General features: G+C 37.3%; 2 protein-coding genes and 2 long non-coding RNA genes across 6 annotated transcripts in view; all 4 read right to left on the bottom strand.

The window, feature by feature from the left end:
* Positions 1-2,940: 2,940 nt before the first annotated feature.
* On the bottom strand, positions 2,941-6,493 carry LOC115412104 (uncharacterized). The gene is made up of 3 exons (XR_003934293.1): positions 6,337-6,493; positions 6,088-6,177; positions 2,941-3,362 (listed from the first exon to the last, which is right to left on the bottom strand). It is a non-coding gene; the product is annotated as an uncharacterized LOC115412104 (long non-coding RNA).
* A 4,999-nt stretch (positions 6,494-11,492) lies between these two features.
* Positions 11,493-19,050, bottom strand: atp6ap2 (ATPase H+ transporting accessory protein 2). The gene is made up of 9 exons (XM_030124404.1): positions 18,930-19,050; positions 16,591-16,721; positions 15,492-15,620; positions 15,288-15,383; positions 15,048-15,185; positions 14,834-14,887; positions 14,595-14,744; positions 14,378-14,497; positions 11,493-12,332 (listed from the first exon to the last, which is right to left on the bottom strand). The coding sequence occupies exons 1-9, from the start codon at positions 19,003-19,005 to the stop codon at positions 12,138-12,140; spliced, it is 1,089 nt and encodes a 362-aa protein (XP_029980264.1). The 5' UTR covers positions 19,006-19,050; the 3' UTR covers positions 11,493-12,137.
* LOC115412105 (uncharacterized) lies at positions 12,614-14,371 on the bottom strand. Its single transcript, XR_003934294.1, has 2 exons — positions 13,580-14,371; positions 12,614-12,723 (listed from the first exon to the last, which is right to left on the bottom strand). It is a non-coding gene; the product is annotated as an uncharacterized LOC115412105 (long non-coding RNA).
* A 2,732-nt stretch (positions 19,051-21,782) lies between the features above and the next one.
* Positions 21,783-24,355, bottom strand: part of LOC115412731 (BCL-6 corepressor-like) — a 49,188-nt gene continuing 46,615 nt past the window's right edge. For all 3 annotated transcript variants that reach the window (XM_030125360.1, XM_030125359.1, XM_030125361.1), the window contains 3 exons: positions 23,633-23,710; positions 23,314-23,467; positions 21,783-22,949 (listed from right to left, as the gene is read on the bottom strand). In XM_030125360.1, the coding sequence (XP_029981220.1) occupies positions 22,619-22,949; positions 23,314-23,467; positions 23,633-23,710 (563 nt within the window). In that variant the 3' untranslated portion in view covers positions 21,783-22,618. The remainder of the gene's footprint in view (positions 22,950-23,313; positions 23,468-23,632; positions 23,711-24,355) is intronic.

The raw sequence follows: 24,355 nt of genomic DNA, 5'->3' as shown, positions 1-24,355 counted from the left end.
ATTCTTCTCGGAGTGTTTGAAGTGCACCAGCGCCACCTACTGGACTGATTACGGAGAAGGAAAAATATCGTTTATTACCGTTGATAGAACCCTCTTTCTTACTACACGTTTTACATGTTCAGCCTGGTGGTTTGTCCAGTATGACTAGTTCATAGAATACGTATTTCTGTTTCTGGACACTTAATAATCTGTATGTCTTCCTTTGGGCTCATTTCACTGTCATCTACATGTTTCTGAAAGCTGTAAGCATGTCCTCCTGCTTAACTGTTAGGCCTGATTTATTTATTTATTTATTTATTCATTCATTTATTTATTTAAGAAAGAAAGAAAGAAAGAAAGAAAGAAAGAAAGAAAGAAAGAAAGAAAGAAAGAAAGAAAGAAAGAGGGCAGATTGCTTCCAAAATGCCCTCAGAATTAGATGAATTACATGGATGTTGTCATATATTAACCCATAAAGACCCAGTGCGACTTTTGTGGCAGATCCCAAATGATTTTTTTCTATTTAACCTCTCTCAAGCTATTTTATTATAATATTATCCTCTGTATTTTGCACTTTTTCAATGAAAATCAGATATTTTCCTATATTTAATTCTCTGATCATGTAGATGTCCATAAAAGCTCAGATTAAAGATGATTGTCATTATATCAAAAGCAGACAAAAATGATGAAAACGTGAATGTTAACTGTTAGGTATGATTTATTTTAAAAAGAAAGAAAGAAAGAAAGAAAGTAAGAAAGAAAGAAAGAAAGAAAGAAAGAAAGAAAGAAAGAAAGACACCCGAAGATCAGAAACAGTTGGAACTGTAATCAAAATTGAACCTGAAAACAGTGATTAGTTATCTTTGAAAACAATGCACAGAACATTATTGGACATTTTACCTAAAAGCAAACTGATTTCAGGTTGATCTACACTTAATTCAAAGTTGTCGTTTCATTTCATATCAAATATATCAAATACTTTCAAGGACTCAAGACATCAACTGTCACATCACAAGGGATGCGATGACACAGGGTCGTTCTGTTGAGGCACACACTAAACCTGCCTCTTCCTCAGTCTTTTTTAATGTAGGCCTTATCTTTTTTATTGTGTGTGTAGGGGGTTACCAGACAATAACAATAAAACTTCTATTATGTGTGTGCAGAATATGGTTTTGAACTGCCTTGTTGAAATATGCATGGACATCCTTGGAGAAGTCAACTGATGCAGATGCAGAACTGATCCAGCTATCAAAAAATGATCCAAATATTATTGGGGTTAATTAAATTCATCTGTGTGTAATTTCCAGCATTAACAGTACCATTATTAAAGTGGAAGTGACCTTTGGAAAGGACTCTGACACAACCCCAGACCATGGAAGATGCTTCCTCCATGCTGCTGTCATCTGGACTTGTCGCTAGAACTGTCTGGGTGTTTGTTTTCACTGATTTGTTTAAAAAAAAAAAAAAACAGATCTGGGTTCTGATTGGTCCGAACACAACTGACAACTCCAGAGACACATCCTGAGCCCATGTGGTTCTATCAGCTACAGATCAATGACAGTTCCATTTGACAGATCTGACATTACAGATGTTTGGTTTAGGCTTGCATCTTACACACACTCAGATTTGTTGAAAATTTAATTCTATTCACCTCTGTGGAGGGTGAAATATTCAATCCCTTCCTATCTGTCTTTGAGGAACATTGTTTTAAAACCCTTCATTAATTTTGTAGCACATTTCCTGATAAACTGCTGATCTATATCATTGCCGCTAAAGGATTAAACCTTTTCCGTCTCCTGCTTTTGTACCAAAACATGATTACAATCGCTCACATAATTTAATCATAACTCAATACAAGCCCTAAATTGCTCCTGTCATATCTTACAGAATATGTTGCAGGCCTGAATGACCTGAACTGACTTTAGGGTTAGAAACCATTCCTGACATTCCACCAAATAACACAAAATTTCAATGTTTGCATTACTTTATACATTCACAAATCCACACACCATTGCAGCATGTTTTGTTTTGTTTTTTTTTTAATGCATTTATTGATATAACAGCAGAAACATCAGGCCTGCTCAGCCCCTGGTAGAGAGGTTGGTGAGTCGGCCGTCAAACACTGCAGTATATAAATACAGGCCTTTCTCCCACAGCTTTGTTCAACTGCTCAAACACACACATCCATTATTACACAGCCTGGCCAAAAAAAAAAAAAAAAAAAAAGCAGTCCAACTCTGGACTACAGCACATATTCACAACAGCATTGTTAAACTTTTGCAATGCCATAATTGCATAAGGACTCTAATTTATGAAAAAAATGTAAGGCTGTATATCATTTGATTTGTATTTCTGTTGTTTTCACTTTAGATTATTATTTTAGTTATATCGTATTTTTAATTCTTTTTTTTTCTTCTTCTTCTTCCTGCGTATTGTTTATTTCTGGGGAGGTATTCACATAAGTCTTTTTTAGGTTCTATCCTCTCCTGCACAATGATGTTACTTGTTTGAATGTTGTTCGGGGGTTTTTTGTTTGTTTTTCTCTTGCTGTTTATAATGTGCAAAAAAAAAAAAAAAATTATTTCCATTAATTTATGGACACAAAACATTACTGAACCTAGACCTGACCAACTGAGGCAAACCCAGACCATAACACTACCCCCACAGACTTATTACTGTAGGCACTAGGCATGATGGGTAATGGGTAATCATTTCATCCACCTCTCTTCTCACGCTGATGCCTCCGTCGTTCTGGAACAGGATTAATCTGGACTCATCAGACCACATGACCTTTTTCCATTGAAACACAGTCTAATCCTTATGCTCTTTGTCTGTCTGATGGAGCTACTGACTGCATCAGTTAAGGTTAAATAACTCGATACCAGAAATATTAACCAGTACAGTAATTATCCAGTGGAAGGATTGGAAATATTTGCTTGGGTTAAATCCAGGTGTGAATTTTTTTTTTTCATGGCCAGGCTGTGAATACAATTATAGTATATCTTTTCTACTGTTAAAAAGGCCTGTATGTGTTTCATTAGGAGGTAGACACTGGTCGCCAAGCACATGGACCCTGGACTGAGGTGCGGTCTGATATTATTACACTTTTTTGACTGTTGGTGCAGTACTTAAAGAACATGATGACTATTACATATGTGCTAATGTTGTATAATATACGCTTGTTATTATTGTAATTTGATATATATTGTCCATGAAAAGTCCCAAAGTCCAGTGTACTGTTTAACGTCAGGATCCACATTTCTGTACAGCTGTCTGTGAGGAAGACCCTGACGCTTCACCAACACCGTCAGCAGGTGGTGACATCACTGCAGCCGCCGGTGGGTGACCTCCTGATTCATGTTCAATCCCCCTTCTCTTTTCAGCTAAGTGCAAAAAAACAGTGAATCAGTAACATCCTGTACAAGTCAGGTTAGATGTTTTTCTGTCAGCATTTGATTTAAGATACATAATTTAAAGGTGAAGCTTCCAAATAATAGAGTATGTAAACTTTTGACCCTCTAAGAATGTAATAGAATACATAATGTAGTTGAACTCACACTGAACTATCAAAAGAAGTATCCATTGAAATGAAATGCTAAGAATTACTCAGTTTGTATTAAATCTGGACTTCAGCTGTATACATTGCTTAATGCTCTGACACAAGTCTCAACATGTAAACCTCTGCTATTTTTATTCACTGTCAGATAAATATAGAACAATTGTGTAACTGAAGGTAAACAGCCTGACTGGTCAACATGAGTAAAAATACATGGTGTAAAATTATACACATATGAAGTATAACATTAGAGTCAATGTAAGGCTGAAGTCAGGTATTTTGGACTTTTTTGGTAAATCACCAACAAAACAACTGAAATACTAAAGCTGATCTTAATCCATAAAGACCCAGAGTGACTCCTGTGGCAGTTCCCAAATAAATTTTTCACTCTATTTAACCTTTCTAAAGTAATTTACCAATGTTTATTATAATATTATTCTCTGTAATTTGCATTTTTAAGTGAAAAAAATCAGGTATTTTCCTATATTAATTTATTGATCATGCAGATGTTCATAAGAGCTCAGATTACAGTTGAGGGTTATTATATCGAAAACTGAAGAAAACTGAAGAAGTGACTTTATGAGTAAAATATATCAATAACTAAACATAAAAACAAGAGTCTCCATCCACTGTCATTTATCAAACTCCATGGGTTTTACTGGTGAATCAATGTTATAGAAGATGATGGTGTTTCCATGGTAACTACAAAGCCTCTGAACATCCAAATGGGTCATATCTGATGATCATGAAAAGATGACAAACTGCATTTTATACCAATTTTTTAGATGTACTGATAGGATTAGTGGATAAACAAGTATCAAACATTTCAGATCAGTAGATGGTTTTGGTCGATGGTGGATGTTTGGGTCTTTATGGGTTAAGGTTTACTTTTAGAGCTGTTAGGGAACTCAGCTACATTTCAGTAAAGACAGAATGCTGCCTACCAATAATCAGTAACAATCAACATGTTATTGTATTGTTGCTACAAATGTATTTTACATGAAATTTCACTATGACTATGATGTTTGGAGCATGCACATTCTGGATGGGGATGTAGGATTTGTCTTTATTCCTTTCTCTGCATTTTCTAAAAAAAAAAAAAAAAATGCTTGCATCAACTTGAAATCATATTTTTAAGTTACAAATATACAAAAAATGTGTCTAGTATGACAAGAAGGCAAAAATAGTGGGGTAATTCTTGGCTTTATGGTACTTCGACATCTATAAATATGCTAGTTTTACATCAAAAAATGGCCAATTTAAGCAGAATTTATTTTGTCCCATTTTATCTGAATGCATTATTTCATCACTCAAATGTTTATTATGCTTTCATTTCATTTATTAGTTCATTTGACAGTGGTCATTACTCAGCAGAAACATAAAAAGCTGTAAATGAGTCAGAAATAGACAGTACTGTTCATTTGTCACAGATAATAAAATGGAGCATCCTACAACTGTTGTCAGTGTTATAGCCTGATTTTTTAAGCAGCAAGACTCTTAAGAGAAATCAATATAACGCATCCACATTCAAAATTCCAAAGTGGACTAAATCTAATCTTTTCATTTATATGATTGTGATCCTGGCCACTACAACATGTGGACCCAAATCACAAATAAATCTGAGCTTTATCAACATGACCTCAATCTGAACAGTTCAGTCAGAATTTATCCAAGTTTTATGCCATTTTAGATTGAGATTCATCAACTCTGCACAAGAGGGAGTTTCTCACGTGCTGTCAAGTAGTTTAACCCTTTGATGCATGAATTATGGGAACATTAGTCAAGATTTTTTTTCCTGAGTGTTTTTATTAGGCATGAAAAAAACAATGAGATTAAATTTTTTTTAATTAACCTATTTTTTATGGAGTTTCAAAAATGTCCACTTAGCTGGACACCACGCATTTAATTTCTAAAGCAAAGAAACATGTATTTAAACTAATCTTTTGTTTTCTCACATTTTACCACACTCTTATACTAGATATTACTAACTTCATGAAGATAATACAAAAAAAATTCTGTTTAAGAAAACTGTTAATTACAGTCTAATAACAATTGATTTACACTCAAACATGTTACTGCAGATCCGGTTTATCAAGAACAGCAAAGTTACAGTAATTGTATGAATTGCAGTATATGGGACGGTGCACAAGCATCTACTGTGTTGACTGATATGTAACTAAAACAGCAAAACCCATGAACATTCAAGAGAATAACTGTAGAATAGCTGTCCACCCCACCATGAAAGGGTTAAAGGCAAAATATATATGAATGCAGTAGTAACATTAATACAAAACATCATATTCAATTATAAAACACTTACAGGAACCTTCATACTGCATAATGAAGATTGGTAATACCTTACATTTATATTTTCTTCATGACAATAACAGGTTTTGGTATTAATATTTAAAGATCTAAAGGTGTAAAACTTTATTCATCTTATTTTACCTGAAGTCACTAAATACCTGCCTTCATAATGTTCATTTGCTGCATGTTTACATCAGTTCTGCCTCTACATGAGTGCATGTAGTAGCAGTGTTGTCCATCCTTACCCATAGCACTACATGGTGTTATAATAGGAGTCTCCAGTTTCTCTCCCTCAGCGATGGAAGCCCGGATCCTCCTGACCACGTAGATGCTGGCTACAATGTAAAACACACAAAAAAGAGGAAAATATAAACCAGTCGAAACATAATATATCTTTTTTCATACAAAGCATGTGTTAGCTTTACTTCCGGGCCTCGAAAAAACACAGCGTCAAAACATCCACGACAAGACAAGGCAATATAAGTAAATCCTACCTTTTATCAACAGTCAGACCATGTTTGATTACTGTTTGTATCTCCGGATGAGACAATCTTTTACGAATATCGCTGCTTCTTCGCTGTCCAGTGTGATTTCCCAGGCTGTTATGGAAGATGCTCAGCTGTTACCAAACCACTTACATAGACCGGATAATACCAGAGGGCGGGGCCTAGGAGGACTCTGCATGCTGATTGGTCAAACAGATAATACACTAAATCATAGCATGTGATAGGTGCTGTGGTGGTCACACACAGATGATACATTCACACAACACAGAATAGTGCTGAGCCACAATGTGCAGCATGTGGTTGGAGAAGAATTCAGATCCTTAACCCTCCGGTATCCCGTCCAGCAAGGCCCTTACTAAACATTAAGTGTGCCTTTTTCGCACACTTGTGGAATAATGTCCAAAAAAAATTCCATACAGTTTGTTTTTAATTCTTTTACACTTTTTTCTATTTCATCAGCTTGAGCTGTAAATAAAAAATACCAAATACTCAATAACTGTCACATTTTTTAACCCATTAAATGCCGTGTTTGTAATGTAAACAAACCATTTTTTTATGCAAAAAAACAAAACAAAAATTTTTTTTTTTTTTTTTCAATATACTACATAAAAAGTGGATCACATATTATTTGATTTTTGCAGCCTGGCACATGTCAATGATTAACTACAACATTAGTTAGTTTGCATTATTATTTTTGGCGCTAGGTCAAATGTTCAAAAATACAAGCATCTGTCACCAAGTGTGCATAAAATGCACACCTACAAATCAAACTATTAAATATTATATGTTGTTTTTTTTTCTGCTCTAATTTTATTTGATTTTTGTAAATCAAGGTCAGCCCTAATCATACATATCAAATGGAAGAAATAGTGCGTTTTTGGCACACTTGGGAGACAGATGCTAGTCTTGTAATTTTCTTTTGTTTAAAATGTGCAAATTTTAGTTGGTGGCCAGAACTTTAAAGATCATGCAAAAATGAACAACTTTTGAATTCTAACCTTATTTAAATTGTGAAAAATAATATGAAGTTTTTTAAAACGAAGTGCAAAGTGTGCCTAAAAGGCGCACTCAGATACAGGAGGGTTAAATTAAAAATAATCAGTCATTGTGCAGTAAAATACTCTTTGTCATTGATTCACTATCTTATATGATGTGTTTGGATTCATTACTTCTATATCACAGCTGTCAAACATGCAGCCCAGGGGCTAAATCCGGCCCGCCAAAGGGTCCAGTCCAGCCCTTAGGATGAATTTGTGAAATGCAAAAATTACACTAAGATATTAAAAATTCTTTTAGTTCAGGTTCTACATTCAGACCAATTCAATCTCAAGTGGGCAGGACCAGTAAAATACTATCATAATAACATATAAATAATGACAATTTCAGATGTTTCTCTTTGTAAATGTAAATATTTTCATGTATTTACACTAAAACAAAGTATAATTTTGCAAAAAATGTGAATAACCTGAAATGTCTTAAAAGAAGTAAGTACAACTTTAACAATATTCTGCCTGTTATTAAATGTTTTGTGTGTTTGTAGATCCACTGTGATCTGTGTTATAATGTACATGTGGAAATGATAAACTGAGGCAGAATATTGTTAAAATCAAACTAATTTTTTCAGTTTGTTCATGTTATTCACATCTTTTGAAAGGATAGTTTGTAGATGCAAACCTTTTCATCATGTAAATTAACTTCTTTTGCTCTAAAACAGAGAAAAGTTTGGAGTTGACATTATTTATATATTAGTATGTTATTATTTTACTGGTTCGGCCCACTTCAGATCAAATTTAGCTGAATGTGGCCCCTGAACTAAAATGAGTTTGACACCCTTGTTCTATATTAATGTGTTTGTTGCATTTTAGCTCTTAGATGTCAATACATTGCAGGTAGTTAAATCTACAGCAATTTATTTCTGTCTCAAAGGACTTTATTAACCCTTAGAAAGAGAATTTTAAAAAACTAATTTCATCCTTCAGTTGATCACATAGAAAACTAGAAGCACTCGGAGAGTGCACACCTCCGCTAAGGCCGATCAGTGGGCCCCTCCATAACCCCCAAACCCCCCCCCCCCCCCCCCGATCACCACCAAAATTTAATCATTTGTTCCTTGTGCCAGTATCAACATTTCCTGAAATTTTCATCCAAATCCGTCCATAACTTTTTGAGTTATCTTGCACACGGACAGACAAATAGACAGACAAACCAACCCCGGCAAAAACATAATCTCCTTGGCGGAGGTAATCAACTTACAGAGATATGTGATTTTCTCTGGAGGGAAAGGATACGAAAAACGGATCTGAAAAGTTTCACTTGAATTAAATTTTAGAGGTAAAAAGGACCAAAATACTTCACAAAAATGTAAATAAACATTCATAGATATGCATAGACATAATATGCAATATACATGACAGATGTGAAAATTGGCAGGGCCTGAAAACAAGGTAAAAATATTTTAACATAAGTGAAAAATACATTAAAAACAGTTAACCTTTGAGACCTAAACAGCCACTGTCAACCAAAACCATCTACTGATCTGTTCATTAACTTCTGAACCCCTAATCCTCTAGGTACATGTAAATAATTTAGATAAAATACAATTTTTCATCTTTTCATGGTCATCAGATATGACCCATTTGAACATTCAGAGGCTCCATAGTGAACGTGGAAACACTATCATCTTCTGAAATGTTGATTCACCAGTAAAACCTGCATAGTTTGACAAATCATAGGAAAATGGCAAGGCAAGGCAGATTTAATTGTATAGCACAATTCATAAACAGGGGAATTCACAGTGCTTTACAAAAATGGAAAAGAGGCAAGTTAAAAACACACAATCACATTTAAAACATAATCAATAAAACATAAAAAAAAATAATTGAAATTAAATGTCATTTTTTCTTCAGTTTTCTCTCTTCTGATATAATACCCTTTGAATATTCTCTGAGCTTTTATTAAAATCTACATGATCAGTAAATTAAATATAGTAAAATACCTGATTAATACTGAAAAATGCAAAATACAGAAAATACTACCATAGAAAATAGTGATAAATCACTTATAAAATGTCAAATATAGAGAATAGAAAACATGTGGAAACCATCACAAAAATAGTTCTAGGTCTTTAGGGATGAATGCAAGGAACATGAGTCCTCAGGATAACAGGTTAGATAGCATTAATTTTCAGCCTGTCTATTCTTAATTCTAGATAACTTTCTTTTTTAAAGATGAAAAGTTTGAAGTCAAGTCAGGTTTATTGCTTGTTATATTATGAAAAAAGGGTGTAATAAGCAGCCTTAGTTTGTAAAATCTTACATTTCAGATAAAATTTTGGTTAAATGATTAAAAGGGACATGAATGGTGTTTCAACAAAGAATCTTCATGAATCTTTCATGTAGTTGGATCTTATTCATGCAGCACTTTTTGTGTTTGCAAAGTGTAATAATTTCTCTTCATGTTTTACAAATGATCACCACATCCACAGTGTTTTGGTGGCTTGTGAATTCATTTAAAAAGATGATGAAATCTTGATAAAATTATTTAACGATCCCGTACTTCGAGACCATGCTTTTCGTTTTGCATTTGAAATCCAGATTAATTTCCAAGGAGGAAAGTCTTCTTTTTAAATTGCGTGGAAATACTCATTTATCAATGCAAATGATTTGTGTATGTGTTTGTACGCCTACTTGCACTGACTAACTTTTGCATACAGATTAGGATGTTTTAGGTTGCAAAAGTAAATCATCAGAGATACCATTATTATTTGCAATTAGATATTATTTGAACACTACCACATTTTCCCTAAAAGTTTATATACAAGGTTCTGGAAATCATATGCAGAATTTAGCTGTTGTATTTACCAAGGCCCTGCTTTAAAATCCAATGACATGTGTCTCTATATATAAAATGCAAGGTCAATTTAAGGTTAAGATGTTCTTGGAGAAACAGTTCCTCAGAAATTCTAGGAAGCCATGGAGAGAAGTAAGTCATCGCCCTATAGAGAAAAGAGTATTGTTGCATTTCAACACATATGCCCCTCCTCTCATGCCACACAAAGCAGAATTTGTGACAACTTTAATTCACTATAGGCTCAGCATACCAGTATGCATAAAGTAACAATTACTGTTGTGTTCAGGGACAGGTTTTGTAATGGTCTAGATTCGTCTATGGGGTCTCACAAAATGGAGAGGCGTAAGTCATGACTCCTTGTTTAACCTCCTAAGACCCAGCTACGGGGTTTTTTGTCTGTTTGACAGAGCTTCACAGCTTGATTTTTTTTAAAAAAGCTGTCATTGCAAAGGACATTAATAGAAAAAAGAAAACATAGTTGAAAAAAAGTTATGTTGTGCTGTTTTCATCAATGACGATTTTTTCATGCAAAAAGCAGAATCTTGTACTGTCCTGGGTCTCAGGAGGTTACGAAGAACTTAAAATGGGAAAACAGAATAACAACTGCAATCATGTTCTGGAAATAAGCAATGAAGTGACTTTCCTTTCAGTTATTTAGTCAAAAATGGGCCTTAAGAACCCTTTAATAATAATAATGATAATAATAATAATAATAATAATAATGATGATGATGATGATGATGATGATGATGATGATGATAATAATAACAAGCATGTTAATCTGTGGGGATCCACAGGTTCTAGATGTGGTAGTTTTTCTGCTGTTGTGTATTCGTGCATGCTGTAGCATATTTGTCCAGCAGTCACCGCCAAGGTGTTCTGGGCATAGCAACATGATTGTAAGGCTATTGTATTTCAAAATTACTAATATCTCTGACGTACTTATGTATTTTTGGTCAAGGAAGACAGCAGCAAAAATGGCAAGTTGATAGGACCAATATTTTCAAACTGCAGCAGTCAGCTCTTTCCAGATTTTGTGATTCCTGAGACGCACACACACAGATGTCAATTGGCTTCTACAATATAGATAATAATAATAATAATAATAATAATTATTATTATTATTATTACTTTTTCGTTTGGACTGAACCGAGCTGTGTGATTTGAAATATTGACATGAGTAGCTATTACATCTTAACTTACACAGAACTAAATGCAAACTTGACATAATGAAGACATAGTTCACAGAACACGACCGGATTGTCATCGATACAAAACAACTTATTTCAACATCAGTGATTGGTATAATAATTTATTAGACATATTTCAATTTACAGCGCTTCATTTACCCATGTCCAATCCTAAGTTTTATCTGATATTTTACTTACTGTTTCAAACAGAGGCAGGTACTAACCTTGAACTGCACAAATCATTTCACAATAAGACTACAGCACTTTATCATACAGTTGTATATTCAATATATACACATAGATTTCATTTAACTTAAAACATTTTCACACAGCAAGACAAGCACATCACATGAAAACCAGACAAATCTCATTCTTTCATAGCATTACAAGAGTTTTTACAATAAAAAAAAAAAAAAAAAACACGACTGCAATGCAATCACAAGGGGAATAACAAAGTGAGGGAAGAGAGAAGTCATTTGGAATGTGAGCTGTGGGGTTAAAAAATAAAAGAATTTTCAGTGTATACACCAGTAAGTGGTGACATCTAGCATCTTCATGAAGAGGTTCCACTAATGCAATGATTCTGTCCATTATTTGCCAATGTAAACAAAGGAGTGATGCAGAAATAGGCCCCAACAGGCTGTCACCGTTTTCTTTCTGAACTAAATGACAACCTCACACACAACACAAACATTCATTGGGGGGTTCTGGGGGACAGCATTGGGGTGGGGGAGGGGTTGATGTTCAGGATTTAGTCCATCCTGATCTTCTGATTGGTCATCCTGTAGATGATGCTGTCATATCCTGGGTCCATGTTCCACAGGTTGTAAGCGGTGGCAATAACAGCGAGGGCCAGAGCGATCATCAACCACAGCACAATGTTGAAGACCACAGCGTACTGGAAGTTATACTTGTAGGCCAGGTTGTAAGGGCTGCCTGGGTTACTCTGCAAGGAAATATATGATAATATACACATATTTCAGAGCAAAGAGGTAAAGGCATTAGCTATGCAGGATGCTACTGTACAACATGCAATAAATCCACCCTACATGGGTTGACACAACTTTATGTTAATTTTAGAAGCTGTAGTTTGTGTTGCTGTTGTGTTTCTATTATTGCACCTTTCTTTGTAAAGATGCAGTAACAGAAGATATTCTGGCTGAAAAGTATAAAAGGCACTTTTGAACCAGAAAACTTTTTCACTACTTCCTAGGTTTTAAGTTTTTGCTATTGGAGAAACTGTCTTTTCTGCACTGCAGGAACAGTAACATCATTTTTATTTTACTCCCTTCCTTCTATAGAGATTTGCACCTGATCACCCCTGTGTCAGGCCAATCCTTAAAGGTGGGGTATGAGATGTTAGAGGAACGGTTCGAGCAAGCTACATTTTGAAAATACTCAATTCAAAAGTCCAAACCCCTTTCTTCAGACGTCCCTCCAAAGCCACGCCTCCAGAGTACTGGCACGCGCAATGCTTGTTCCCGAGGGTTCATGAGCGCTGCACAGCAACAATTCGCTGGCTGAGGCTCTGCTCTGTCCCCGGTTCGGGCTTCGATGCCATCTACAGTACGGCCCAGCTCTGTCTCCGACATCGGCTGAGGCTCTGACTACAGCCCCAGCTCCGGCTTCGACCCCGCCTGAGGCTCCATCCCCAGCTCTGGTCCTGTACGGCCCTGCCTCGGGCTCCGACACTACGGCCCCGGCTGAAGGTCCGGCTTGCATATCCATGCACACCTCATTCAGCCTCCTCTAACACCCCCGCTCTTACAGAACAGCTCCAGTTCATGCCTATCTGACTAACATTACATTTCCTAGTGATTTATGTTAGTGACAAAACAGTTTGCCAGTGAACTTTCCATCCTAATAAAACTAATATAGCCAGGTTCTGGCTTCGCTTCCTGTACAAGCGCTTCCAGCCTCTGAGAACGCACGATTCATGCTCAAAGAGGGGTACGCACAGAGGGGGGAAGGGGCAAATGGCAGTTGAGTTTGATAGACATATCAACGTTCAATCATTTCGAGTGGGCGCTCAAAATGATTGGATGGTGTTTTTTCAGTCCTGTCCGTTCCACAGGTGACTAATTTTTTTAATTTTTGTGTTAGAGTATTTAATTAATTAGTTGTAATCAGGGTGTGAAGGGGATTTTAAGGAATATAGTGAAAAATGCTCCAGGAAAACATCTCAGACCCCACCTTTAACAATTTATCTGATATGGGGCAAGTTTGATAGCATGATGGACCAAGGAGGGCTGTTCAGCAAACCTTTGCAAACAACCAAGATACTGATGTGAAACAGTCTTCTTAAGGCAGTATTTTGTCAGTATTAAGAGAAATTAACCATATATTATCTGTAAAAGATCATACTACACTTAAAGCTCTCACTGATGAGAACAATAAGTTTGTTCTGTCATTCAGATTTCTATAACAGGTTGTAGCTCTACCCAGTTATATCCAGAGCTATTTTGATTTACAACCGTTGGAATTCCAAAATTAACTGGACATCTTACTAGACTGTTTTTTTGATAATGCCAGGCTATGAAAAGGACAACTGTCATCTTTACAGTGTTGATTTAAGGGTCTTTCGAAGCACAACAGGAATCTAGCATGACATGAGCGTATGTTGAAGGCTGCACCTTTAAACAGTCTTGAAGAAACAAATTTATGTATTACCTTGTATCAGCTTTTTAAAAACTCTAAGGAAGCACAGGCAAATGGAATGGTACTATAGTTGAGATTTCAATCATAATTTTATGTGACTTTGACTCAAAGCAACATAAAAATCTAAGAAACCCACAAGGCCATGATCTCAACTCTGTTCCTATTGGCAGTGCAAATGCAAACAGGAAAAAAAGCCTTTAATGGTATGTAGTTCCCAAGAACAGCAGCCAAAAGGGCCTACAATAATGATTAACCACTGAGCAGGAGAATAATGTGTCTGTCTGCACACTCTGGCAACCAGCAAACTTTTGTTTAAGGCAACCTCAGACTTACGATCTGTTTAGATTCCAGAATTGAACGGGATTTCCGAGTCAACGGAGCCTCAAAGGTTTTCACCGTCACAACTTCCACCACAGCGCTGTTGCCATAGAGACCATACACATCTTCTCCAAACTACAATGACAAAGACACACACATTGTTATCAGCAGAGTTTAAATTATTTAATGGTGACGATCTGTTTAAAAAGGCCTGTCAACACTTCCTGCTCACCTTCTGAAGGACGGAGGCAAGAATGGCAGTGGCGTCACGATACTGGGCGGAGTCTCGACCATAGAGACGACTCAGCTCCTCCAGACCAGACAACTCCAAGGAGTACAGGTCAGGGGAGTGGTCTTTAGCCAGATGTCTGTGTCTCTGCAGCTAATGGAAAAAAGACAAAGGCATCTGAGTCATACTGCAATAAATCTGCCCATTTTTGAGGGGAAAAAAAACAGAATGGGATGACTTACCAGAGCTGTGATGTCATGTAGCACTTGGACCTCAGACAGGAAGAGCAAATCAGCCTTAAAAAGAAAATAGCGAAGATGTGAAACTGATACAATGAAGCCCCTTCTGAATCTCAATTTGTGACAGATGAAATGTGATGGTATGATAGATTTTGACTTTTTAAATATGAAATATGAGTTGTGTCTAATGTTGGCTCTACTACTGAGATTAACCAACCTCTGCATTCCGGCTGAGGGAGTTCAGTGGAAGAGAAGCCAGCACAGAGCCGTCCTGGGACAGACGTGCACGGATTTGTTGCAAAGTGACTGGCAGGTCCTCAAACACAGCATTGGCTTTGCCCAGCATATACAGCCTCTGAGAAAAACAAAGTGGGGAAAATAACAGATGAGACCCTTAGGGGAGACACCACAGATTACAGGTATGACTTAATCGGTTTCAGTGTGTAGCCCTCATTACTTCTTCACTAGGGGCCAGCTGCAGCACCACAGGGGTGTCCTCAGCAAACAGAGAGTGCACTGTCTCTGCAACGCTATCCAAGGTGAAAGGGACCGGCTGCAAGGAAGAGACAAAAAGAGCCAGCTCATTTAAATTACATTCCTGTCTTCTGTTGGACCAGCGCATATATTTGATTTACAAAACATTCATGCAAGGCTGACTCACATTCTCCAAGGGGTAGGAGGCCACACTCTGGGGGAGGGCCAGGCTATCGACACCTCTAACCACCACCAGTACATTAGCCCGGGGGCGCTGAAACAGCGGACCAGCCTGGAGGCCTGGCCAGGACAGATCCTATGCAAATGAACAGTCATTGTCAAACAAAATGCTTAAAAACCCGCATCACTATCACAGCATTCACATACTCTGACCTAAATTTCATGGAGAATTTTTATTGTGACATCATGTTGCATAACAGATGACTCACTAATGGTCATAGGTTTAAAGGGTTGATACAATTAAAATTATTTGTATAAAAGGAGATCAGTAACCAATATTTGGGATTGATAAATTCAACTGTTAGAATAAATCAAAAAGAAAAGTTTGTTAAATACATTTAACCTTAAATAAATAGAATACTTATGTAACATTTCAGCAACTTATAGTCAGTTGTCATATTGAACTGGTGGAACTGTAAATATGACGATTAATAAATCTCTCTCCCTCATTTTACTCTAGATAGCCCATGTATAACCAGTCAGGTGACTATAGACAGCACTGGCCATATAACAGCCAAAGTAGATCAATTCATATTCATTTATTTTCTTGGAAATCATCTTTTGAAAAATAAAAACACCAATAATCATAAAAAATGTGGCTATCATATCCAATAACTGGTGATCGGTTTATCCATACTTTGCTAGACATTGTCTTTCAATAATAACTACTTGAAATTGTGCAAAACTCTCATGAATAGTTCAGTATTTTTAACAGTAACCACAATAGACAATAGACTTAGTTAAAGCAGTTTTGTGTCCCACTAAATTATCTAATCCAGGGCACCTAAGATTGTTTGCTTGACAACAGTAGTCACACAAGCGTAATAACTACAGCAATTCTCCTCTCTTCCATTTGGGAGAAAAGCTGAGCCTTCTTGCCAAGGCTGCCTGTCAACATGCTGGCTTCATGTCACACAGATGGCTCTGCCGAGGAGCTGTCCAGATAATAAATTTTACAGCACAAATCAGTGCCAGTGTGTGAGACAAAAGACTTATAAAATCCTTTATGGATAAACTGATGCCAGCAGGAATGAGAGGGCAGTTACCTCTTGAACAGAGAAGCCCATAGTTAAAGCCACCAAGTCAGGTATCTTCTCTCCAGAAACAGGCCAGTCTCCTTTCTGGAAGGACACAAATTCTGGAGCCTGCAGAACTGTTAAAGTGTCTCCTTGGACTCCTGTGGAGATAAAAAGCATTAAAAACAGTCACAGTAATTGGGCCAAAGAAAAAAACACTCACTATATAATGGTCTTATATTTCCAATAATTTCAAATTTAATATTTTATTATCATATAATTTAGTTGACAATCAGAGCAGATATAACACATTTAGCAATTTTGGGCCTGATTTCATTTGTCATCAGGTTTTTAGTTTGTTTGAATTGTCAGCTAAAAACACAACTATAATTCAATTTTCTCGTTTTGCGTCAGTTTGCTCATGCATGTTTTGTTTCTGAAAAACAGATTGTCATTATAATTGTTGAATGTTCTAATGTAGTACCATTAGCTAGACCTTGGAGATATTCACTTCCTTAGCAAATTTCTCTAGGTAATAAAGAATATTTTAAAACCACATAATTTAACAAAAAAAAAATCTTCTCTCAAGACAGAAAAAAACACCTTGTAAACTGGAAAGAAATAAGGACTTGAAATTTTACAGTGTGGCACTTACATCAACTGATAAACATATTTATTATGATGTTTGATCTTGTGAAAACTAAGAATAAAATGTCATGGGCTCTTGAATACAGTTAATTCTAAAATTAAATGATATACAGCCTAGTCCAGTCAGTGCATAACAACAGAATGAATAAAACAACTAAGATACGGATTCAATGACGTATAGCAGCAGATAGTGTTTTGCATTAAAAAGGTCCTAATTCAGAACACAGATACAATTTAAAGCTCTAAGTGCTGTTGAAGAAAGGGAATTAGTCAGTGTGAATGGTCTTGAGTTTTTTTCCCCACAGTGGAGAGTTGGTTACAGACATGTCAGAGAGCGTATAGGTTCTGCCTTATTATTATAGACAGAAGAAAGTGGGTTTTGCAGATGTCAGAGATGGGGTTGAATTTGCTACTGATGATTTTTTCTGTGCACTGCTTTGTCGACATGGACCAATCAATCAATTTGTCTGATTAATTTACACCAATAGCATGTTTTACATACTACTGGCAGACAATGGTGCAGATTGCAGCCAATAGCTTCTTAACCAGCGGACTTCACTTGCCTATATAACATCCCACAAGTTAATAATTGTTACTGCCAATATTTTGTACAGTAAGGCCAATGTGATAAATTCCTTTCCGTTTGGTGTTCATTGTTTTTTATTTATTTATTTGAGTTATGCGTTTTACTCAACAGTTATGTGTGGGTACTAAAAAGTGAAAGGTGGTTCATTTCAGACATGCAAAATATATTTTCAGTGTCAATATTTTCTGTGTGACGACATCAGTCTTTTTCTATTGCTAACTGTCATTATTATGCTGGCTTTTAAGCCTCCACTATTGATTAACCTCTACTTCTTTGTATTAAAAACCTTACAAAGCCAAAGAGAATTTCAGTGATGACATGTATTACTTGGGATGTCTTACAACGTTAAATTACAGAGTTGATCAGGATGATGCCTACCATGAAAACAGGTCTATTGAGTTGTCTATTCGACTTAACTAACACCTTTCGACTGCTGCTGTGATGATTTATAATGGAATTTAGTGATCTCTACAACGAAAACCATCTGTCAGTGCAACACCATGACCACCCATCACCGATATGTAAATTGTACTTCGCAGCTTACATCAGTTTTGTCAGTTTGACTAGACATCACGGGTCAGAGTAAAGATATTCCATTCACATACACTCGTGACACACAGCAGATTGTAGCTGTGAAAGAGGAACTACCGACTGGAAGCAGTGTCACATGACAGTCCACTCTTGTAAATTAGTAACCAATAACCAGGAAGTTAGTTTTCTTTCTAACAGTAAGAATTACGAACAAAAACCATAGCGTCACCACAAATCTTAGGTGTTAGCTTACCTTTGATTGTCATTTTTTCAGTTTGCTAATCTGCTAATTGCTAACAGGCTAGTGTTTTGTATCGTCATTCATAAGGCCAGTCGTTAATGCTACATACTAATATAATAATCCAATACTGTCAATACACCATTACTATTGAACACATCTCCATTAACTTCCACTTGGTTATATGATAAATACTACAAGAAACGCCGGCGATGTTAAGCGAAACAATGCTAATATAGCTCCAAGCTCCGTTAACGAGCTACGATTCGGAACACAGCAGATATTTATAGCTGGTGTATTATATCAAATGAGGAGACAAGATTCTCCCAGATTTATAACATCTATGTATTGTTCCACTTTTCTTACCAGTGGTGCCCAGGAGGCAGAGGACAAACCCTACGGTGAAAACAGCATCCATCCTTCGCCAGTTGGTCGTCGACATCTTTCTCCTTGCTACAGCAGCAGAGATCAGCTGACCTGACGGCACGTCACGGGACGCAAGGCATGATGGGACAACACTGATGCGCCACATATTCTTTTATTTTTATTTTTATTTTTATTTTTATTTTTATTTTTATTTTTATTTTTATTTTTATTTTTATTTTTATTTTTATTTTTATTTTCAGCATTCCAAAATAGCAACATAACGTTTGTTTGTTTTTTCCCCTTTGTTTTCTAAAGGCTTAGGTGCTGTTTGGGCTCTATAGCATTCACCTCTATAATTTTCAAGGTTTGTTGGCGACTTAAGCCGCTGAATGTGGAATCTGTAAAGTAATTTTTGGAAAATTTTCTCTCATACGTTTATGAAAAACAAAACTTGATATGCATGTGGTTATAGAATAGAATAGAATAGAATAGAATAGAATAGAATAGAATAGAATAGAATAGAATAGAATAGAATGTCTTTAATTGTTACTAAGGATATTTTGGCAGTATAATGGCATACATTTGGCATTTTTGGCTTTCTTTTGGCATTATGAAAACCTTCAGGCTTAACTGTGGTATGATTAAGGTCATCCATAATAGATAAGGAGGCACCAGCAATATATGGCTGAGTTATGGCATATGTCTGGCTAACCAAAAGACTGGGCAAAGAGTGGGATCAAGTATAGGGATGGTATGGCATGTTTTGGTTACTTTTTGGCTGGATTATGGGGATTTGGGGCTTTTCTGGGACAATTATGGCTATATTTTGGAAGTTCGCAATTAGTTTTGGGTGAATTTTGGCTTCCTTCTGGTTTGATTTTGGCTTGCCTATTCTGGGCCATTTAGGGCCCATACATCCACTCAGAACTTTGCCAAATGGCATGCCAGTTTTGGGCCAGATTTAAGCCATAATGATTTTGCTATCTGGAAATGTAACAGTACTTTTTTTGTTTAAATAGCTACTTTAAGTTGATAATGTATGATAAGTGAAACATTTTAAGCTTTATATTAATTAGTGAAACTGAACTCTCTTGGTGTTAGTTTGTGGATTGACAGTCATCATGAACTACTCACAAATCATTGAATACATCTATAAATGCTGCCTTTATTTATAGATCATGTTAAGCACATTTCCTACCAAAACTTAGACTAGTTTCTTTTTACATACATCCAGTATGATTTAGTAGGAGTGGCATCAACCACCCAAAAGCAACAAGAACGACTGTTTGAGAACCAAGTCATTCCAAGAAATACTAATTTATGGAGCCTTTCTAAGTAAAAATATTTTTTCTGTTATTTTAGGTCTGGATTCTCTCTAAGTGTCATTTGTTGTCAATAAAATAAATGACTCAAATGCATTCAGCATTTTCTAGCACAAGAAAAATGTTCATTTAACTCAAACACTTAAATATAAATTGTACAATTAGTTGCCTCTTAATCTTTTCTTTTCCGGATATGTCTTTGTTTTTGTCTTTTGTATTGGTAATATGTTTAGACTGAGCCACACAATAACAGCTGAAGTAAAGCTGACAACAGAGAGAAGACCAGAGGCTAGAGGACCAGAGGAAAGACATACTTTATAGGTGAGATGATGGCTCAGAGGGTCCGTCTGTCCACAGTGTGTTCCACATTGAATGCACGACTATTTGGTGCAGTGGTATGGATTTTATTACAGTCTGTTCTAGGCAGAAGAGTTCTTGACACTGAGTTTGACCCTCCTACACTTCCTGCCTCAGGATATGGCATTGACTTCATAGTTTAGGTTGTGAGGGTGCATCCCAATTAGCTGTCTGACAGATTGTTTTTGCTCCAAGACCTGTGCCTGAATATGTGAAGTGAAGTTCTGATTTTACCTCATAAATCTGTTTGAACTATGTCACAAACTAAAACTTGTTCATGATCCAAATGCTTGTAAACCTTTTAATATGAAACTAGGTCTCATGATCATCTGAAAGCCTGTTGACTCTGGGAGGCACTCTGTCACTCCTCAGATAATTCCCAATGAGAATCGTTTATGGCCTGAGAGTCTGGATTACCTCTGTCCTACTGTACACTTCTACTGTTATCTAGTGGATCAACCATAAGTTAAAGCACCCTACACTTTAGCTTGGATCTTGGCAGCCTGCCAGGGATCCCTCAGCAGTGGGGAATTTAGTTTGGAGTCTATCGTCTTTGCGTGACTGGCCTTTAGTTCAGTCATCATTTTTGTTGAAGCTCAGCCAGAACGTCACGCTGACACACTGGTGCTCATATTCTGCAGGGGCTCCCAGACTGCAATGGTTTTCCTGTGCAGTGGCTCTTTGTAGACACTGAAGTCTGAAGTGCCACACTGGATCTATTCTTATGATTTTGACTCACTTCTCCTTCCAGTTTTCTAAAAATAGAAAGTAGAGCCTCTTGAATACATTATGCAGTCTTCTATTTAGGCCAGAATCATACAGCTCAAGGTGATTTCAGAACATCAACACCAGGACAAAAGTTGGGGTTGTTAGAGGGCTCTTAGTTTTGCATTTGTTAGTTTTGAACACTGGGGGGCGATACAAACCACGTGTTTTCAGAAAAAACGGCAGGAAATGGAAGCTGGTGACTCCTTGTGCCATGGCTGAAAGTAAGTGCATGACACCTACAATACAAAAACATTCCAAGAGATGGCAATATAGGATTGTGTTGGTGTTTGTACAAAGTTGCACACAATAAGTTTAGGAAAGATAATACAAAGTAGTTGTTAAAACTTTACTGTTCAGACCCTTGTTTAATTCAGCAGAGACAAAAATATGAAACGGAACCCATTTTTCATCTTGCAGTTTGTATATTTATTTTAAAGCAACTTCCTTTGTAAAATATAAATACAAATGAGATATTTTAATTACAAAGTTAAAACAAAAATGAACACACCAAAAATTACTTTACTGCAGTAGCTTCCCTGTTATATACAAGCTCTGTGCCGAAAGGTGAATATCTACATGGTCTTAAAACTTTATAATACAAACAATTTTGTCGTTTTGCAAGTTAAATTACAGACTAAACAGGAAGCCAACTTTGAACCAAAAAAATACAACATTATAGCCCCTGAGGCTCAAGCAAGCGCTGAAGTCTGAGGAGGGAAAAAAAGGACATCATGTGCTTCCTATAAACACAAATACCACATTCAATAGCACAGTCTTAGTACTATTCTGTACAGCTACACACATGCACAATGTGCTGCGCGCCCACACACTCCATCCAACTACAGGCAACACGACTACACTCTGTTGCCATACAAAATCTTTCAGGAGTCATGAGCAACATCCCAAAGAAAAGAAATCTCTTGATATTATATATATATTTATTTTTATAGATATATATATATATATTCATTTATTTTTTACATATATTAATTTATAAAAATAAGACCATTATTAATTAACGGAGTCCCAGATTTGTTAATCCTCAGTTAACAGAAGATCGTTTCAGCAGTCCTGACAGCCAGCAGGTCAGTTTATCTGTACAGTGCACCAGTGCTGGACCAGAGCAGGGCCGAAGCGCAGGAACTAAGGGTCAGGCTAAGGCAAATCATCATAACCCCTGGTTGGTTCTAAAGCAAACTGCAGTCCATAAGGATCAAGGTCAGCGTTTAGTGGGCCCAGGGGTCAGGATGAGCCCAACTTCCCAATAGCCTTGATTTTATCCTTCAGCTTGTCCCCTGGGTGGTCCCAGCGGTCATCCAGACACTCCAGTGTGGAGCCCAGCAGGGCAGCCAGCTCGGCACTGTCTTCCACCAGGTCCAGCAGCTCCTTGCTGTCTGAATGGAAGCCTTCCAGCTCCTCTGGGCAGGAGAATAGCTGCGACAGAGAGGCTTGCCGGTAAAACTCTGCCTCCGCTACAGTCACCACCTCCATGTGGGGGAAGGCCTGTCGGAAGCCTCGTGCAGACATCCGCAGGCGCCGAAGCACATCTGAAAGTAGCAGCCAGTTCCTTGGCCTAAAAAAAATACAAAAACAGTGGTTATGAAATGAAGCCAACAGGCAGAACAATTTAAATTACTCGGGTCGAAGAATGTACTGGACTCAAAATTACTTGAGGTGCTCTTTAGATAGGATGCATAAAAAATCTGAGGAAACGCTAAGGTGTTCTGTTTTTAACAGTAAATTATCTTTATTGTCATTGCATGGTCATATTAAACCCCATAAACAATTTTGTTTGCATCAAGCCTTCATCAGGGAGCTGAAAGAGTGATGGTGAAATGCATTGGAGTTTCTTTATTGAGTTTAATATGGCCTTGCTATGAAAATAAAGGCAGAATCGTATTTTAAAATGTTGCATCTGTTGTTACAGTCAAACTTACCCCTGGGAAAGGGACACCTGGATATTGTAGCAAGGCAGCAGTGGTCTGTCAGAGAACTCAAACTCAAACACTTCTCTTTTGTCATCTTCATCCTCATCATCTGGGCCAGGAGGGTCAGCAAGGATGTCATAGACACCGCCTTCTTCAGTGGATTCTGACACAGCCAAAAACAACAAATGTGTAATTTTTACTGCATATTGCTGTTATTAAATATGTCGGGGATGTACACACACGCACATTATACTCAAAGCTAGATGGCAGTGAAGATGTTTGAAAAATAAAGACTTGGCACACACACAAAGTGCTGATTAGTACTCACCACACACAGCGCTGCCGTAGAATTCCCAATAAAGTCCTGGGTCGTCATCTGAGCGGCCCTGAAGGTCAGCAAAATAATCTATGGAGAGGGGAGAGGAGTTAAGCAGTTATTCAAGAGGTGGAGCCCCAGGGACAGGCAACGAGGCAAATAGAAATGCCCTTGGAGACTACAGCAGAAAAATGGATAAAGAGCACAGTAAAATAAAGAAGGATGGGAGGAGGGGCAGTGTCAAGAGAGAAAAGAGAAACAAACAGAGCAAATGTTTTGGGGGAGGAGGTGGGAGGGCTGATGGTCAGGGGCCAGCGGCTGTACCACGGGGGAGGAGAGCGACTGTCTCCGCTGGGTTAGAGCTGGCTCAGTTCAGGCCAGGGCTACAGACGGCTGCCAGGAATCAAACAAGAACCACACACAGTCGCTGGGTACACACACACACACACACACGCGCACACACACAGAGCCGGCTGGAAACAAACAAGCAGAGGGAGCTGGATAAGCACACTGCGAGAGCAAAGTGTGTATTCAGCACACGCACGCACGCACGCACGCACACACACACACACACACACACACAGACACACATTGACAGAGTGAGAGCTGGGCTTAGTGCCAGTGCTGAGGCGTGGGGCGTCTGGCGTGTGTTTGGAGGGATTAACGGCCTCCAGATGAGTGGGACCAGGTGGAGGGAGGGCAGCGATCGTTCGCTCTCACTCATTTTCTCTGGTG

This window comes from Sphaeramia orbicularis, chromosome 21 (genome assembly GCF_902148855.1).
Source record: "Sphaeramia orbicularis chromosome 21, fSphaOr1.1, whole genome shotgun sequence".
Lineage (NCBI taxonomy): Eukaryota > Metazoa > Chordata > Actinopteri > Kurtiformes > Apogonidae > Sphaeramia > Sphaeramia orbicularis.
Note: the sequence above shows the minus strand (reverse complement) of the source record. Positions and strands in the feature narration are given on the sequence as shown.